The sequence below is a fragment of the Amblyomma maculatum genome, chromosome 11, assembly GCF_055883805.1.
Source record: "Amblyomma maculatum isolate TAMU_Amacu chromosome 11, ASM5588380v1, whole genome shotgun sequence".
Taxonomy (NCBI): Eukaryota; Metazoa; Arthropoda; class Arachnida; order Ixodida; family Ixodidae; genus Amblyomma; species Amblyomma maculatum.
Window position 1 is genome coordinate 104,042,086 of NC_139354.1, and position 20,508 is coordinate 104,062,593.

General features: G+C 42.6%; 1 protein-coding gene across 1 annotated transcript in view; it reads left to right on the forward strand.

Annotated features, from left to right (window-relative positions):
* The window catches only part of LOC146174540 (venom metalloproteinase Antarease-like), a 102,344-nt gene that overhangs the window by 54,923 nt on the left and 26,913 nt on the right, over nt 1-20,508 (forward strand). Inside the window, exons 5-8 of the mRNA XM_084584947.1 lie at nt 754-837; nt 5,319-5,443; nt 9,332-9,409; nt 15,059-15,189. Coding sequence (XP_084441073.1) covers nt 754-837; nt 5,319-5,443; nt 9,332-9,409; nt 15,059-15,189 — 418 coding nt within the window. The remainder of the gene's footprint in view (nt 1-753; nt 838-5,318; nt 5,444-9,331; nt 9,410-15,058; nt 15,190-20,508) is intronic.

Sequence of the window (20,508 nt, forward strand, 5' to 3'; positions counted from 1 at the left end):
TCGTCTATTTTTTTTTGGTTTACCGCTCTCCTAATTTATCTGAAATCGATGGTAAATGTCATCATCATCGTCATCATCATCATCATCATCAGCCTGACTATACTCACTGCAGGGCGAAGGCCTCTCCCATATTTATCCACTTAACCCGGTTGTGTGCTAGCTGCATCCACTTGACCCCTGCGAACTTCTTAACCTCATCCGCCCACCTAACTTTCTGCCGCCCCCTGCTACGCTTTCCTTCCCTTGGAATCCAGTTTGTTACCCTAAGCGACGATCGGTTATTCTCTCTTCGCACTACATGCCCTGCCCATGTCCATTTCTTCTTCTTAATTTCCACTAGAATGTCGGTAACCTGAGTTATTTCTCTGACCCACTCTGCACGCTTCCTATCTCTTAATGTTACCCCTGCCATATTTCGTTCCATAGCCCTCTGGGTTGTCCTCAACCTAAGTAGAACTCTCTTGGTTAGCCTCCACGTTTCAGCGCCATAGGTGAGTACAGGTAAGATGCAACTGTTATATACTTTCCTCTTTAGCGATACCGGTAAGCTGCTAGACAAATGTAATCAACCCAATTCCTGTTTCCTCAATTCGAAATGCCACTGGCAGGTTACTCCGCGTACCTGCAGTACGCTGCTCGTAATTATTTAAACCAAACTTGAGGACTTCCATTTATCTCTCTTCTTTCCAGTCTGTGTCAGCAGCAATTCGATATTAGTAATATTATTGATTGCATGAGTCTTTTTGTTTTCAGGTAACATCGCCTCCAGTCTAAAGAAGCTTGGTACGCTTAAAAAACTTATTCTCCCAATAAGTGAGCGTACTTCAGAGACAAATGGTAAGCGCTGCTTTAGCACGCACTGTAAGGTAAATCAATCAGCTCTCACTGAATGTATGCATATGGGCTTCTGTATTATGCCAATAAATATGCTCCCATTACGCGTTTCCAGCAATTCTTAACCTGTTTCCAATCTGTCACCTATACCATAGGCAGTACCATGGTTGTCACCACTATTCTCCTCTGCAAAGTTTAATTTTATCTAAAATATCTACACCCGCAGACTGCTGCCTACGCAGGGATATCTGCGGAATCATGTTTTTGAGGAGTCATGCTCACGTAGCCCTTCACCTCTGCTTTCCCGTGCGTGGTAGAGTCATGTTCAGAGAATGGGAAAACGTAACTATTCAGCCAGAGAGGAGTGATTGGATTTTCAAGACCCCTCGTTTGAGGCAACACGTCACATGTCGTCACTTTCCTCACACAAAGATTCCTGCTGCACCGACCGGGCAAATCAGCAGTCACTCGCTTTCTTCAGGTTTAAAGTTATTCTTTTGCTCCCATTGCATTAATATCTTCCCAACTCCAATTTCGTTCTTTCTCCAGGATGCAAGGCTTAGCCGTGTGTCGGTAATCGCCCTGAGCGGAGCTGTTCTTGTCATATTCTGGAGTAAAACTGGTATGGATGGGACTGTGCTTTTATGTTGATATCATGTCTTCAAGTAGGGATGTGGGTATTGTGGCGGCCGCAGTGCTTAGCCTGAATTAAAACCTTTTTAATTTGTCCTCTGCTTTAACGACGATCTTCCTCGGGGATTAGAGTCCAACTGACTGACCGCAGCGTTTCGTCGAAGGAGAAAATGCTTCTCAAGTAGCATATTACACAGTGAACAAGAAGCAAATCCAGCAAGATATATCGCCATTCATTATTGCTAAAAGTAATAAAAGGCTAACCAAGAGAGTTCTACTTAAGTTGAGGACAACCCAGAGGGCTATGGAACGAAAAATGGTAGGGGTAACATTAAGAGATAGGAAGCGTGCAGAGTGGGTCAGAGAAATAACTCAAGTTACCGACATTCTAGTGGAAATTAAGAAGAGGAAATGGACATGGGCAGGACATGTAGGGCGAAGAGAGGATAACCGATGGTCGCTGAGGGTAACAAACTGGATTCCAAGGGAAGGAAAGCGTAGCAGGGGGCGGCAGAAAGTTGGGTGGGCGGTTGAGATTAAGAAGTTCGCAGGGGTCAAGTGGAAGCAGCTAGCACAGAACCGGGTTAAGTGGAGAAATATGGTAAAGGCCTTCACCCTGCAGTGGGTATAATCAGGCTGATGATGATGAATAAAGATTTACGGCCTAGTAACAAGATGACAGAGCTTCCCAGCCATGAAGTGCTTCAGAGATTCATGAATATTTCCATGTATTTAAACTTTGAAACATTACCTTATTCGGGGATATATTGTCATCCATCACACTTCAAAGGGGACTTAAAAAAGGTTTCGGCCACATGGTTATTTAAATTTCCGGATCTCAATTAGGCGTAATGGCCTTTGAAGCAGGGCGGTGGAAATATTTCGAAGGTTGTAATAAGATCAATTGTAAAGCATACTAAGCAGGCATCATATATCTAACTAAAATGTGCAATATTCTAGCCCCCTCAGTAAAAGAGCGTCAAAGATAGGTTCCAATCATTTTGCATATGAGAGTATTCAGTTGAGTTATCCGAAGGACAATTGAATGCACATTATAGAGCCTCTGTGGACCCCATGCCTGAATACAGTACGCTCTGACAGATAATGACATTAAAAAGATCAGAGCAACAACTAGATGTGCAAACTTTTCAAGAATCGAGTAAATTAGAGCTAGGCAAGACGGATACATGAAGGACAGACACATGCGCTGACTAGCATGCCAAATAGTTAATTTTTACAGGCGAGGCAGCAAGATAAAATAGACAGCAAGAGAAAACCACAAATGGAAAGCGCACAACCACATTACAACATGGAATGATGCAAAGTCATTAATTTAGATAGTCATGTTCTTTAGGAAATAAAGCTATTGCCGGGCTGCTGATGTATGTGTCCCTAGCCTGTCTATATTGGAAGCCTCAGAAATTAGCCTCGAGGTTTCATTTTTATATATGGTGATGAAATTAGCATCCTTGTGATGCGCTTCGTAGTGTTTACATTCTTCCCAGAAGAAAGAAAGATGGTTCCTCGGTGACTTGGTTTTTACATCTTTTGTATGTTCTCATAGTCTATCGTTGATGCAGCGTCCTGTCTTACCGATGTAAAAATGGCCACATGACGTCGGAATCTTGTAGACAGCATCAACGGAACAGTATACAAACGTCGTCTGGTGCTTCTTATGGCATCCTCTTCTAATGTTTCTTTCCTCGTTCACTCGTTTGCACAATCCGCACAATTTTTGACCTCAATACTGTCCCTAGCTACGTGAAACTTCAAATAATGCAATGCAGCACAGAATGCATGTCCTTGGCGTGCCCTTCATGCTCTGTGATGTAAGGGTGGAAAATAGCAGCGACTATGTTGTTCTCGTCGCATACCACTCTGTACCACACTGAGACTTGAGCACTCGGCTATCAGCAGTTTCTTATTTGTCCTCTGTTGCTTAGCCGTTGATACGTATTACAGATTTTCCCAATTTAGCCGAACTATATAGCAGATGTAGGGAGATCGTACAGTTACTGAAGGAGGGCAGTGCGAAGAGGTGCTTCGGTACAACAAGCAGGAGGTTTGGATCAGCAGGGTAAAGATTGCGGCAGTGTAATGTACCACCGCAGAGTATGAACTAAACCAGGAAAGTCTAAACCAAAGATGAAGTCATTGGCAGTTGTCCTCAGAAAAGTGAACTGTACCGGTATACTGTGGCCGGCAACTTGGCACCGAACGGCATACAGCCTGTCGACATCAGTCAGTCCACCATCCCCGAGATGCACATGGGTTGCCACAGTGTGCAAAATATGCGTTGACGGTGGCGAAGGGCAGCACTAACCACCGACATGTGCGAACCAGTCAACTATGTCGCGCACAGAATCACCATCGACAGCAACATCTAGTAAGTTCAGTAGAGGCGTCAATTGAAGATTTCTGTGCAGGGCGTCGATGCAGCGTCATTTCCGGGGCTAGACCGACTAGTTTCTGGATGTGTAGCCTTCGTACGAGGCAGCAGCCGAAAGTGGAGATGGCTGTGATGAGTAAGCACGGAAAACGTCCAGCTATGAGGAGCGTGACAAACACCGAGGTAGATGAAAGAAGGATCCGGGCGGGTCGGAGAGAAATCGGTGCTGTAAGGAGAATGCTATGAGCGGCGGAATTGTCGCGAAATATGGACAAAGCGGAAACATTTCAAGCAGATCGGTCGGTCATCTGGGGTACGCCCTTCTTACGGATTGCGGTAACGTTATAGTAGTAGGAGGGACGGAAAATGGCGATGAGGTAGATGAGCTTGGTTGGCTGATGATGGCGCGAACAGTGGAATTTAGATAAAATGTGGAAATTTTCTGCCTCACACGGCATGCATCAGTGACATCGCAGGGAGTATGGTGTCGTAGTACTCGAGGGGGGGGGGGGGGGGCTAGGTTCCTAACGGACGAGTATAGACACCATGTCCTGACGTGGCTCGAGTCCACGGGCTCTCGAGATGACGGTCGCTGTTCAACGTAGACAGATGTATCTTTTGTTCGGCAGGCGCGAGAGCCTTTGGGAAAAGCGGCAGCTTTTCAGGCGCTTAAAACCGCAGAACTTTTCAATGATAGCGTCAATATAGTGGATGAACCCTTGCAGACGACCAAGGGAAAAGGTGTATCTTTGAAGCCGTTGCGACACGCACAGCAATTTTTTGTTTCGATGAGCTGCCGATTTTGAGGCCTTCCAAGCATTGCTCACAGCCTTTTTTTGCAGATGTCTACAGTAGTTAGATGTACTTAGGGATTTCATACCATTTCCTTGAAGTGCCATTGAGTTGCGATTACGTTGGCTATTATAAAAGCGCAATCCCAGCGAATGTAAGTGCTTACTCTTTCGTACAGCCTCAACCAGTCGCCGACATCAGTGCCATCAGTGCCGAAAAAGGTGCCAGGGTCGCGAGACGGAGCCATTATCCGGAAAGGGGCGTTGTTGTTACTCCGTAACTCACCGGTTTGAGTGATGATGACCGTCCCGGTGTGGCAACCACTTCGAAGCATAGTTTTGCAATGATCGTGCCTAGAAACTATACCAAAATTTTATGCAGTTCCGAGCTATATACAAGACAAAAGACAATTCATGTAGTAAAAAACGACTGCCCACTACAGCAAAGCAGAGAGCGAGCATTGTGTTTTCTTCGCCTGCCTTCTTCGTCGCAGTATATAATGCTATTTTCTATATGTTTATCACAAAAATCTAAAGTGCCCTTACAAAATTTTGTTAGGCCCCAGAAGTTTTTAAAGCGTTTCGTAAATCTTTCTTTTTGAAAAATCGCCCTTCAAACAGACAAGGTAAACTTCAAACCTTGCGCGGGATTGATGTCTCATTTTCCGCAGGCCCTGTGAAAGGAACAATAGAATCTGCTGTAGTTGTCAGCGAAGAGCTGGCGTCTACTTTTAAGAACAATGGTGAAATCGACATCCCCGACATTCTTGTACACTTGAGCCTTGTTTTCATCAGAGTAAGTTTATTTCATGTGTTTCGCTTGTGCCGTGTTTAAACAAGTTTGCAAATTCAATTTTGTTCAAAAGTTCTTCAATAAAAATAATCTAGAGGCAAAGTGTGATGCGAGCAACTGCAGAGCGAATTTTTTTGCAATCTCAAATTAGTTCATATAAAAAACTATGCTAAGAAGTTTAAGCGATATTTTAGGATATTAAGCGTATTGTAAGAAAGCCGCTTAAGCCTTCAAATATTCCAGCGGCACCCCTATTCGGGGAAACGCCAGATAGCAAGCATGTAAAAACTAAACATGTTTAAAGAGCAGATAAAGCTACATGGTTCTGTACAATACAAATGATTTCAGTGATCGCTATTTTTCACAGAAATGTAAATGAGGTAGGCTACAAGAGTGTTCGGTTCTTTAAATAATTTGTTCCTCTAATAATTGTCACTAACATGCTGAAGATTCGAATAAAACGAAATAGTGCTCTTCGTCTAAGTGTTTTGCATGCAGTAGATTTTATTGCGAATCTCTTACCTGAAGTTTGCGCTGCCTATTCACGTTTGGTCATCCGTGTATCGCTCTATGCAGAACTCTCCCAACGTAATCACCGTAGTAAGGAATGGTAGTAATAGGCGTGAACAGTCAGCGTACAGACTAGTACACAAAGCTCTTTAGTATCCGCGCCGTTGTAAACAAGATCCTTGTAATCGGCGTATTCATAAGCTATATTGAAATATTATGCCACTGTTGCAAGTGGAATGTTATTTTCAACAGCAAGTAACAGCTTCAATGTTTTCCTACGCAGCGGACACACGATGTCAATTAGGGCGCACGATGTCAAAGAAGACGAGCAATGCTTTTCGGCCACAATCCTGTCTCGTTCTGTCTCGATTAGAAATAGAAACCTTGCCACTTGTCGTCATAAAGAGTTTTTTTTTTTTTAATTGCACCGCCGGTTGCAACGTGCAAGTTTTCAAAAAAAACAATGTACCTGATTGCGAGAAGAATGAATAGTTTACCATGAACATAACCCGAAGAAAGGAGCATTTGGTAAATAATAAAATTGCGGGGAAACATTCGATTTGATGATTTGATAGATTTCAATAATTACATTATGCTGATGCCTGCATCATATTTTCAAAATGTAACTCAGCACAAAGTTTTCCGGGTTGGAATTTGGCAGAGAAGCGGCAGCATTCGAGTCGGCATGCAGCATAGCCTACAAAACCAAAGATGCACTCTGCAAAACAATTGAGAGGCGCTTGACTACTCTCAAAGACAGATCCTTCTAGAAGTACCCTATCCCACAGCTATCATATCCGCCTTTATGTGTGGCCGACTTTGTTCCACGTGCGCTCATCAAGTGGTGCGCCTACGTTGCATCGATGTCAGCGCCGTTGCATCGAGGCAACCTACGTGCTCCTATGCCAGCCCGGCAACCTTTGTCAGGCACGGCAAAGCCACCCCTAATACAGGGCTCCTCACTTACTGCGGCACAGCTCTGTGGGGACTGCCTCAGCGCTCAGACTGATCAAGTTATGCACAAAAAAGAAGCATATAGTGGACTATTTCGTCATTCAGCGGAGCCTATAAGAAGTTAATTAAAGTGGCGTTGTCTATTGTGTTGTGTCGGGTTTGATGGTGCATAGCCGCTGATTACTACGAACCAAACACACGGTTTGGCACCTGATAGGTCTTGCTGTTGTAGCATTATCGGATTAAAATAATAAGAAGAATATATTTGGTAGAACGAAGGTTTTAAAACACGGCGACCACTTTTTTTGTACGGGTCACAAGGGGCGGGTAGTATGCGCCTACAGAAGGAATAATCATGCCCTCGTTCATAAACTGCCTACACTTTGCTAGCCATTTCGTGAAAGTGCAGTCAGGCCTCTTCAATACCTATAGGTGGCTGATAATTTTCTTGAGAATAACAGCACGACCTCTATTTGGCACGCAATATTAGGCATTAGTGCTGCACAGGGGGGGGGGGGGGGGGGGTCAGATCACTCATTGCATTACTCTAAAGGGCATGAGAGATGTGCTGCTGCGGCCTCTGCACGAGGATTGTACGGAACGGCGGATAACATTTTAAGATAATGGGCAGTAAAAGTACTACTAATTAGGAAAACGAAATAACGGACAAGCTTGCCTCTAGTGTTTTAGCAAAACGACTAATTGGGACAAGAAAGGCTTTCTACAATCAAAGTAACTCTACTGTACACAATATCTGGGTTGTATTCGTGTTTCCTATGTCGAACGAGAAGCAAATGCCTCTTATTGCACGCCAAGTTGATTCTGCCAAATTGTATACTTCTAACATGATTTCGCGGCCACTTTTGTCTTACATGGAGCACGTGGGTGATTTCTACGCGACATATGCCGTAATCAGCATCTGTATCTAGTTCAAGAAGCGCTAAGTTATCGACATGTACACTTGTTATTTGACGCTGTATATGGCGAGCATTGATGTCTATCATGAAAACTTAAATTTGGGCTCGCTAGACTTTTTGACACCGTTCAATTTTACATATACCGCTGTTCCCGGAAACCATAAATAAAAAGATAATTTTCGTTTTCTGATACTTTGTCCTGCTGTGCTCGGCATCACAATCGTGTCCGTCTTGCAATGCAGAACACTAGCACAGACTTCACCAATGTTTTAATGGTATTAAAAGAAGGTTATGAATGGAATAACTCGGAATAACTATTATATCTCCACGCATATGTCGACTACTTATTGCCAGTACCCAGTGATATTACCAGCGACGGTAAAGCAGCCACAGGGTCTGGCGCGAAAATGCGCAACAGGCAGTTTATTTATGAGGTGGGAGGCCGACTTTCTATGTCGCTATAATATCGTCAAATATTCTATATACAAGGTACGGCGTTTTTTAGAGAGGCTGTTTTTTGTTCATAAAACAGCTTCATTTTGGTCGGACAGCCCCTCTTAGAAATGAACAGCTGTGTAACGTTAGTATGTAAACTTAGTCTGTCATGAAGAGTAGGGTGTTCCAGGCAGCAATGAGCATTTTGTGCACATGAAAATGCGAAGCTAACTACTGAACCGCTCTTGCCACATCAGCATTGCCGCTATTAGCCCACAGACTAATAGGGTCCTAGAAATTGTTTTGGTAAGGTTACTACTCTAACAAAATAAGAGGTAAATGAATAATATCAATTTAAGAGACCCAATGGTAGATACACAAAAAAATTCGTTTCATCCTAAAGAAAATATATGAGCGAAATATACATTCTTTAGATTCATGCTCCTTTCTAGAGTTAGCCAAAAACTTAGAACCTGAGAGAATAGAATTCACACAGTGAATCACGCTGTAGCCAATATTTACGTGGCGCATTTACTGATAATCTATGTCAACCAGCAGGGAGCGACTCATGATTGCGGAAGCGCAAAATATTCTGCAGCTCTAGTGTCGAATGAATTTGGACAACCAGCACTATAGGTCAGTCGACTCATGGTCGCGAAGCTTTAAAGCATATGCTTTTCTAGGGTATATTTCATACCTGGCACGCAGTAGTCTGCGTTACCTGCTCAAATCAGCTGAAAAGTTTTTCATTTTGTTTCATACACCACATTCACTGTTAAGTGTTGAGGTAATGCTCACTCCAGAAGTACAAACAGTTTTGCAATGTTGTCACATTCCGTAGAAATGCTGGGGATGTTAATTAGCCATTAAAAATCAGAAACCTTTATCGTGCCATTCATTACTTACATGGGTAGGAAATATTTAAAGTCACCATGTTTAAATAAATAAAGAATTAGCAAAATTCATAACAAAATGAAAGGCAGTAGCTTGAATAGAGTAAGGAAAGTACTGTGGCCACGTTTACATGAATGTCTGATTTAACGTATAAACAGAAGTTGTCACTTTTTCTGCCAAGGTTAACCAAATATACTGGAAAGCTGATACGCACATTTTGGACTTACAAGTCGTCATCACTAACGTCTTGGTATTGCAGGTGAGTGCAACAGAGGCTCATTTATCTTTTTGAGGCTATAACAGAAGCAGGGTTTTAGCAGAAATGTAATATAAACCGCAATTCTCAAAATACAAACATCCTTGATTGGTCCCCGAGAGACCTGTGCTACTCTACACCGCGCATCACGTGATCAGACTATGCGACTGTTCGCGATAGCTGAGCGTTTAGGGGCTATAATACTAATAGTGAATAAGTGCGTCTCACCCTGGTCGAGGGAGGCTTGTTTTTAATGAAGGAAAAAAAATCACCACTTAACCATGCGATGCTCAGTGCATTTATACTTGCATTTTGACGGAAAAACCAGTGCGGTTTGCTGTAAGAGATCCACGGCAGGAGATGTTGAGAGCCGTTAGAGCGCCAATATCTCATCATACCATATTATACCATAAAATACTTTAGCTCATAAAGAGCCCTCCTCAAGAAGCCAGAAACGTTGGCCAGGGTGCGCGATTAATCAAAGTGCGAGGTACCTGAGTGGGACCAATGGCTTGAAATTATTCCGACAATTCGAACTGGTCAGAAGCCAGAATACAGTTTACCTCTAATAATTGTGCTTAAGGCGCCAGTTTCGTTGATCCTTGGGTTTTAGGTATGTGTTCGTCGTAGCTTCATTTTACAAGAGTACAATTATAGAGTACATTATTTGCTTTCAATGTTGAATCAAAAGTTTTTGGGCATTAACTGACCTCTGCAGGATACGTGCACAACATTTAGGTGATAGGTACAAGGATCCGATTATGTGGAAGCAACTACCACTCTGGTATGTCGAGAAATCCAGGTTACACTTCCATGCCTGGGATGAAAATGTTTGGATTAGAACTAAGGCGACGCTTTTTTCAAGGGTGAATAATGCTGGGAATAAAGTGAATAATGAATAAGGTAGTAATAATGTTGATTATGGCCACTCATGTTTTATAATGGAGACATTCCGTGAATTCGCGGTGGATTTTGCTGCAGTAGGGCGTGGTGGTAGACTAAGATAGATAAGCAGATAGGTGTGGTATAGGGATGGGAAATGTTGGAATAAGTAAAAGTGGAGATGAGTTGCGAGGTTCGTACTTCGGCACATTTTCGAAGTTTCTCGGTCCCTCTGGGAATTCAGAATAAGATGCAGCCGGTTGAATTTGGAAGAGATGTACAATTTTTTTACTTATTTACACTAAATCAAGATTGAGATCAATATGATGGCAGAGTATCTTAATGTCACATTTCAAGCTTTGGGAATTCTCCATGTACCTGGAATCCGGGTACCTGATTACCAATTGCGTTCGCTTGCGAAACGCGTCCACGATAAGGCGGCGCCTTACCACTCTTGCCTGTTTTTCCACAGCGACGCTTGTGGATTGATGGCTCTTTGGAATTTGCACAATCTTCGGAGTCGACGTAGGTGATGTATGCCCGTCCTTTGCTGGCCAGTTGTCAGTCTTGCGAGATCTAGAGTGTCCAAATGCCGCGTCATCACCAATTGACGATTTATGCGCCTTCGCCCCCGGTTCTGTCGCTACACTTCTTATGACGCAGCTGCCGTTTCCGAGGACAGAGGTCAGCAAGCAGTGTCTTCCGAACGCTAAAACTGGGGGGATGGTTTCTCGACCGCAAAAGGACGCAGGAGGCTTCTGGACCGCAGAGGGTTCGCAGGTGGCGGCTGGATTGAAAAGAAAGAGGAAACGGACGGACCGCCACCGGGAACACGTGCGCACGACCAAATCACTTCTCAGCACGACATGATAGCGATTAAACGTGAGAAAAAACACACACACAACCTGATCATCTCCAGCAATCAGCTGCGATTCACATAACTCCATCGGTTTGATGCGCACTGTCGGAGTAGCAGCAAGCCGAGCCCAGCACCTCCCCAACAAACGTGCTGCATAGTCTTCAAGCTTGCTGCACACAACAAATTACAAAAGCACGACGCGTTGCCACTTTTTCACTTGATGACAAGACCCCTCGTCTCCCCCCTCCCCCGACCCAGCGACCAACAGCTCCCTACCTCTTACGAACTCAGGTCGCAAAAATGGACAATGGATCGTACCTGATTCCGTCGTTGGAAACCAGACGTGACTTAGCGTCGGCATTTGCGTTCACAAACCGCTTTTTTTACTCCACTACCATGCTTTTTCTGGAGAGCCAGAGTGCCCAAATAGTGAGCGCATTTTCACAGCATTCTGTCTCTACTTCGGAAACGACTTCGCTTGAACTACTCTTTCTTCGAGAAGTTGTTTGTATTCTGTGGGAGTGTTGAGCCCATCTATTCCGGTCGATAGTTTGACGGTCAGTGCAAATACCAAAGCTGATTGTGCACTGTCGAATGAGACGAACGGTACTCCTGCTACTTTGAGAGGCACATATGCTAGCTCAGCATTTTCTCCATCATAGACAACTCTCCTTAGCTTTATTTGCGAGCCGGCTGCCTCATATTTAGGCCCTAGTTGCAGGCCTAATAACAGTCAGTTCTGAACCAGAATCAATAATAGCATTCAGTCTTTGGTCCGAATTTTGAGCATTACCTTTGTGAAGCAGCTCATACCTGCTCTCTCTTTCGTGGATTCCGACGTCGTTCACGGCAGTTATTTCCTACAAAAGAGCCATCACTTTAGCTAATACAGCGCGATATCTAGGATTGTTTTGGGCTCTGTTGCCAGCCAGATCGCCTGTCGTTTTGTGAGGACAATTCTTTGCGTAGTGATTTGTCTTTTTTTACATTCAAAGCAGCGTCCATTCCCTTTGTTTACAAAATAATTGTCCCCTTGACGAGGTCCTGCACCGTCCTGCTCTTTCTCGTTATCACTCGGCTTCTTGAGCAGCAGACACTGGTATGCCTCTTACGCTCTCGTCAAAACTTTTCGCCAGCTTGGCGACTTCACTTGGGGAACGGAACTTCTCACTCACTGACAACTATATGGGTCCTTGTCTCAGCTGTTAATTACTGTTTCAACCCGTATGTGATCAATAAATGCTTTCGTTCTGCAAACGCGGCAGCCTTTGAGGATGTTCAAAATAGTTTTCTAGCCGAATTTCGAATGACACCACGTCTCAATTGTTTCTTCTGTCGACCCCACACACATCCTTCTGTACTCTGCCGCTGATAACCATAACCCGTTTAAAATGCTTTGCCTCATTCTCTCATAGTCCTCTCTAGAGCTGTCAACGTTCAATAACACGGAAAGTTGAGCTAGTTGGTACATATTTTTAAGGAATAACAGCGCAGGTGTTGTCTTCTTCCTTGTCCTTCGTCTCCGCGCTGTTATTCCTTAAAAAAGGCTGCCAACGTAGAAAGCAATCAGCGTGCCCTTTCATTTAATTCTGGCAAGACAAGCCCAACTAGCCTCTTGGTTGGGACGTCATAAGAATCAAGAGTCATCTCCACATCCTCAAACCATCCGGCCAAAAGAACTCCCTACATGGGATCGATACTAGTACTCCCTTCATTAATGATGTATATTTTAGCCGTCTATCTACCTCCGACTAACTCGCAGCTAACGCTATATTGTTACGCTCCTCGGGGGAATCAGCATACTCTTCGGCTCTCAAAGTTTCACTTTCCTGAATTAGGCGCTGCTTTTCGTTTTCTACTCGTCCAATCAATTTTTAATCGAAGCTCCAGCGTTTTTATCTGCAGCTGCGACGCTGTTTGCACCGTGGTGCTATTCGGCCGCGTCAGTGGTACCCACCCGCGTCACTGGTCACAGCGAACTCCTGCAAGATTTAATCTCCGTTCGACTCCACATCTGTGCTATTAACCTCCCTGTCCTGCAGGTTGTATATGGCATTATCAACAACTGCGCCCGACAGAAAACCAAGAGGTACTCGCCTGATTTCTGAACGGTGGTTTCTCTACTTCCAGATTGTAGAAGGACTCACGATTTGCAGGCCATTAGCTTCTCAGTAACGTTCTTGGATTCGCCGTCTACGCCACCGATCCTGTCCTGTGTCTAACGCTACTGCTCTCATTCGGCCACTGTTGAAAAATACTGCTCGACTGCGCCGGGTGAGATGTGAGCTTCGTACTTCGAGATTGCCATCGATGTTTGTAGGTTCCCTACCGAAGTGCAGTATAAGACGCAACCGTTTGAAGCTGGAAGATATAGACAATTAATCTACTTAGAGTGAGCCAAGATCAAGATCGAGATAATAGGATCATCTCTTGAGGCCATATTTTAAGCCTTCGGAATTCTCCAGGTATATATCTGAGGAAACGTTATCCTTTCCTGATTACTAATCGCTTTCGATCACTAGACGCGCCCACGATAAGGCGGAGCGTTCACACTCTCGCAAGTCCTTGCACCGCAACGCTGTTCGGTTGATGTACACCATCACTCCTTGGAAGTGGAACATTTTTCTTAGCCAACGAATAGGGTGTATGCTCGTCCGCTGACAGCCCGCTCAGCTCTTGAGTGAAGTTGAGTGTCCAAATGGCCTTGAATCCGCCGACTGCCGATTTATGCGCCTCTGTCCCCCGTTACTGTCGCCACACTTCTTATGACACAGCCGCCGTTTCATAGCACATGGGTTAGCCAGCAGTGTCTACAGACCACTAAGGAGGGGGTGGCGGGGGTTTCCCGACGCAAAGGGGCCCCGGCGGCTTCTGGACCGCAGAGAGTGCACCGGTAGCGCATGGAATGCAAAAAAGTGGCAACTGGCAGTCGCTGGACACACGTGCGAACGACCAAAAGATTTCTCAGAACAAAATGTAGAAGACTAAACGCGGACACCAACAAGTACACAGCATCCTGACCAGCAGCAACCGGCTGCTATTCAAACAAATCATTCGTTTGGCGCCAATTGCCCGAGTCACAGACAAACCGAGCTCTACAGGCGCAATTGTATAGATTATTATGGATTATTATTTTGAGAACTTTAAGCGTTTTCTCGTTGAATAGAGTTAGGTTGCTGGGTTAGGTTGCTGCTTGACAGATCACAGGAAAATGGTTTAATTAATGTAAATAATTAGTAAAATTTAAGCAGAGAGCCTTATAATCAATTGAATGAGTATAAAAAATTACAAAATAATTTATATTATGGCTTATAAGGTGGTCGAATATCCGGGGCAGTAATACTAGTGTACAAATATATTTAGCTACAATCGGTTGTGATAAGTTCGATAAATATGATTAGGCTCATTTGGCCTTGAGTTATGGGTTGCAGGTTAAAGATGGGTATAACAGTGGAGTGTTTACCCAAAGATGGTTAGTGAAATTGTGGTTGACTACAAATTAAATTCTGTTAAATTGTGGTTGATTAAAATAAAGATAGCCACTGCTTTCGTCTTTACAGCATTCTATCAGCCTTGAGTTCCTTTCAATTTCACTCTATTTTACGGATCTTTTCAACTGTATATTGAGGACGCATCCTACAGACATATTTGTGTTTGTGGCTGTTTGTAATGGACATATTTTAAGAGCGATGTCTATCCGCAGATTGCTAGTAATTGTAAATATGGAGAACTAAATTATAAGGACAGCTGAATTTCTGTTACTTTAGGGTGTATCACTTACTCATAAGAAAAATATTTTCCCTTGTTACTTTCAAATCAATGCTCTTAATAACCTATGTCCTGATCCATTGACGAGGCGAAGAAACTGCTATATTTGCACCGTGGTGAATTTTACTGGTCACGCTTTTCAGGAGTGGACAGAAATTGTTTTGTATCGGCGATATGACAAGAAAATAATGGCAAGCACGTTATATCAGTTGAAAGATTTCATTCGGGAAAATCCTGTGCTGGAGAAGGATGACGTGGTTGTGTACTTAAGCAGGTATGTTCTCATTCTTCATCAATCGAGGTATTTAGTAAATGATTGATTAACCAATTTGTGCCCCATTATTTCGCCCTTTCTACATACGTTTGAAGAGGGCATTTCGGCTATCCTTTAAGAAATATTTAGTAAAACCCACATAACTATTTTTGCAGTACATTACGGGCATTTCTAACGAACCAATAACTTATGGTAAATGGCTCCAATATCTCACTTGTCCTACTTGCCGCTTTAAAGATACTCACCAGCAAATATAGTGAAAACAAATTAATTTCCTCAAATGGGCTGAGAGGATAAAAGCATTGTTCAGCCTGACATGGGAATCCTGAAATATGCTACCAATTCTGTAGCGCAAGTTACCCCGAAGAGATAGCTACAAGCAGATTTATCAGCAAACGAGAGACTCATATTTGTCCATATTTTAACACAGCCTATAAACATTAAACCTTCAATTATATTCTCATTAACTAGCATGTCCAAAATAACTACTTCATTTTTCCGGTGGATATGAGGAGTTTTAATTTATAAAGATACATTATGGAGCCTAAGTGTTTTCATGAGGTAATGCGATAGCACTAGAGGGTCGACCACTACCGCGCTAGAATCGTGTACTTTCATCAAAATGTATCTTTGCAAAATACTTCGTTTATCTTCGAGACAAGTCAGATATGCTAAACATTAACCTAAAATCATATACAGCGAAAATAAATTTACCTGGAATGTTCACATGTTGATGACGTCTTTTTATAAGTATTTTTAGATACAACGTAATAAATATGAAGTTGCAGAGGATGCGCCGATGCATGGCCTCGGCGTGCGGAGGCTGTAAGGACGAGCCAATATTTTCTGCGCTATTTGGCATGCGGCCAGAATATACGGACCGTTCAACCTCTCCTTGATCCGCGCCGCCTCGCTTGTCAGACAATCGAGACGTCCAGCTGGGTGCCCGAAGCGCGAGTCCCCAACAAGGCTAGCATCAACAAAGGCCGTAGACAGGCGCTTTTCTCTGGTTCCCTCTCTCCTCTAACGTTTGTTTACACTTGGTTAAAATATACTGTCAAATTCTAACCTCTGTCCTGTCCGGACACAATTTGGTCTCGCAGGATTATCGTGCTTCATACTATTGCATATTGGGTTCATACCAAAGGTTCTTCTCCAAGGATATTAGCGCAGACGTTTTTACTCGCAATAGAATTTACCAGCGAAAACAGTTGGTTGAATTTTTATGACGATAAATACTTATCTAAATGGTGACCCAATAAGTAGTCATATTTGCCTTATCCCCTAGGAAAAAAGCAGCGCACCAGCAAAAACTTGAGAGAGGAAGCAACGAGACAGCGCTGACCAGCAACTGATTGTTTATTCAGAGCGCACCATTTAGGCACAATATGGCCACTTTTGACAAACCAGAAAGGCAAAATATCAATGCTCTGAAATAAATGCTCTCAATCAATCTCTTTCTCGCTATCCCTTTATTTCCGCCGCCCCAGTTCAGATGCTTCAGATATCAGATAGCAGATACCGGGGTGGACAAAGACAGTTTCTTTCTTTTTGTATATATAATAAAATAACCACTACCACTCCCACCACCATTCATAATGGGTGTTCTTGGCATTTACGCGTATCCTTACGTTTTTGTGGCACAACAGTGGGAGTCTGCATAATTGAGAATGCAATATTTATTTTGGTTCCCTAACTCCTCCTATATGTTTCTTCGGCTTCAGTTTTGGACAACGCCTCTAAAGCTAAAATAATATGTATGCTTCAACTAGGTCATTAGAAAATATTTAGTACCTAATTTGAGATGTCTTAGCTAGATTTTATCTCTGAAGGCGAAGCGAGGCCTTAAAGTACCATCAACGATGTTATCAGACATTAGTCGTTCCCCCCAGAATTTAGTTCGAGCATTCCGTAATTTATTTATTTATTTATTCAGGTGACCCCTGAAGGCCCTCCAAAGGAGGATATTACATAGGAGAGGATACAATTATAAAAACCACAATGCAATTAGCAACCATTACAATAGGGAACATTAAATATAACATCAAAAGAGGAAAGAAAAACAACAGCAAAATATTCTAAACATGTCCATTACAGCGAACTAGCTCTTGATATTTTTTGTTAGTTTCTGTAGCAATGTGCGATGGAAATTTGTCCCATTCAATGATAGTATGAGGTATGAATGAATGGGCATAAGATGATAAATGACACTTTGCGCGTTTAACTTTGAAGGCATGACTTAGTCGCAGAAATATGACATCAGGTGACTGAAACAAATCACTGCGCAGTAGTAGATGGTGATAAAGCTTCTGGAAAAGTGTTAACCGGGCATGTTTAAGACATGATAAATCTTCCAGTTCAACACGTTGTTGTAATGCTCGAACGCTAGTGAAAGATGAGTAGTCTGAAAAAATAAAACGTACAGCATGGTTCTGCAAGGATTCGATGTAAGTGATAACATAGGCTTGATCAGGGTTCCAAATAGCCTCGGCATATTCAATGTTAGGGCGCATTAGAGTGATATAAGCAAGTTTTTTAACATGGATATGAGCGTGTTTGAGAGTACGTTTAAGAAGACCAAGCAAACGGTTAGCAGCAGCTTAGGTGAGGTCGATATGGTGATGTCATGTTAGATCAAACTGAAGGTGCACGCCAAGGTATTTGTAAGTGTTTGTGAGTTCTACAGCATTGTCATTGAGCATGTAAGTGGTTGAAATGCGAGCTGTACGAGTGAAAGATATATGTTTTCTTTTAGGAACGTTTAAATTCATTAACCAGGATGAGCACCATGAGCTTACTGCGTTCAGGTTAGATTGTAGGAATTGGCGGTCGCTGTCATAAATAATGTTATAGCAAATTACAAAGTCATCTGCGAAAAGACGAACTCTAGATGTTACACAGTCAAGTACATCATTAATATAGATTAGAAAAAGCAAAGAACTAAGCACGCTTCCTTGGGGAACACCAGATGTCATATAAGCCACAGAAAAGTTAGGATTATTAACTGAGGTATACTGAGATCTAGAAGAAACAACGCCCTTAATCCAGGCGAGCACATTAGGGTGGATGTCAAGCTGTGTTAGTTTTAGTAAAAGTCTGTGATGAGGGACCCGATCGAATGTTTTGAAAATACCAGAAAAACTGCATCGACCTGGAAGCCCGCGTTAAGTGATGATTGTAAGTCATTAACAAAGCCAGCTAGTTGAGTGTCACATGAAAAACCCTTGCGAAAACAGTGCTGATATTTGAAAATAATGTTATGGTCTTCGAGGTAGTGAATGGCTTGGCTACGAATGATATGCTCTATAAGTTTGCAAAAGTTGCTGGTTAACGAGATGGGTCGATACTTAGGTGGGGGGATGAATGTTGACCTGATTTGAGTATAGGTATTACCTTTGCTACATGCCAGTAATTAGGAATTAGTCCGTTCGATAACGACTGCGAGAATAAATAAGACAAGATAGCGGAGATACTTCTTGATGTATTTTTAGTATCTTATTGTTAAAACCAAGGTGATGCGAGCTACTGGTAATTTTGAGATTGTTAATTAAAGCTGAAATACCTGCTTCGCTAATAACTATGTCAGGCATGCAGATGCCTTGAAATCTATTTAAGACAGGAGATGAGCTAATGTCTTCGTTGGTAAAAACTGGTTAGAAGGTAACGTTAAGAACCTGAGCACAATCGAATTCATTGATTATGACGCCATTACTGTCGGAAAGCAAAACGTCAGGATGAAAGCTAGGATTTATGATGCGCCAAAATTTACGACGGTTGTTGGTTAACAGAGAGGACAAGTCATGATTGAAAAACTTACGTCGAGTGGATTTTAATAATGACTGGTATTCTCTGTCGCGTTTCTTATACTTTTCCCACGTCCCTAAACTACCTTTTTTTTTGGCCTGCCAGTAAAGTCGCTTTTTTTGTTGGTCATACTCCGCAGCTTGTGATTAAACCATGGTTTATTGCTGCTACATCTAATGGACCTAAGAGGCACAATGTTGTCGGTAAGGTTAGTAAGGGTAGTTTTGAATAAATCCCAATTTGCTCAACAGTGCGGAATAAATATTGATTTTTGAACTGGACAGCGAAATAATCTAATTCAGTGTTAATTCTTTCATAATTAGCTTTGTTGTAACATCTGATTTGTTTACCAGTAGTTTCCTTTTCGTTAAAAGAATCAGTAATGCGTCCTGTTATTACGTCGAGATCTGAAATGCCGTGTAAATGAATTATGTCTGAACAAATACCAAGATTATTTGTTAGTAATAAGTCAAGAATGTTGGCGGTGCTCGACGTGCGACGTGTGGGATTGGTGATAAGTTGCGACAGTGAAACATCAAGACATGATTGAAGAAACATATGAGCTTCGGTTTCACTCGCTGTGACGGATTGTGTGAACCAGTTTATGCTAGGGAAATTGAAGTCTCCAAATATGAGTAGTGTAGAGATAGGCAAACGGGGACAAATTTCACACAGGATTCGCTTAAATTCAGCAGAAAAGCAAACAGTCTTGTTAGGAGGACGGTAGATAGCACCAATGATTACATCAATTGTAAAGCACTTTAAAGAAACCCATACACATTCAAGAAAAGAACTAACCATCACAGGTACAGCCAACAAATCGTCTTTTAACGCCAAGAGCCTCTACAATTTTGTCTGTCGTTTCGGAAGATAATAAAACGGGTTTCGGTGACAAAAATGGTGTAATTAGGAAACTAAGTCAGTGAGCCATGTTTAAGTTAGTGCTAATACTGATGCGGAGCATGAGTCGATCAGCGAAGATATTTCTAAAACCCGCGATACAACACTTGTGATGTTAGTGTAAAGGAAAGCAGCGGTTTTATTGGTATTACATGATGACCTTTGTGAAGAATGGGAAGCTGGTGCTTTATCTGGGAGAAAAGAAGAACGTCACTCTTGCGTGCTGTTAATGCTGCTAACATTCAGTTATGTAGTGCAATGCTATGTCACTATTACGCCATATTCACACCCTAAAATCAAAATTGAATGCCGGCAGCGGCTGTCACTTTTTGATGGAGACGAAAAGCAAGAAGTCCACGGGCTGTGCGATACCACTGCACCTTAGAACCTCAGGTGGTGAAAATTTCTGGAGTCCTCCACTACGGCGTCACTCATAGGCTGAGTTCTTTTCGGAATTTAAACACATAAACCGAACCAAAGCAGATTTAGGAATGTTTGAACATGTTCTCTGCGATATTAGAAAATAAAAAGACAAACGATTGTTTTTTGTTGTTTCGAAAAAAAAAAAACGAAATCAAACAGTCTGCCGTGTACAGCTCATAAACCGACCCCCCC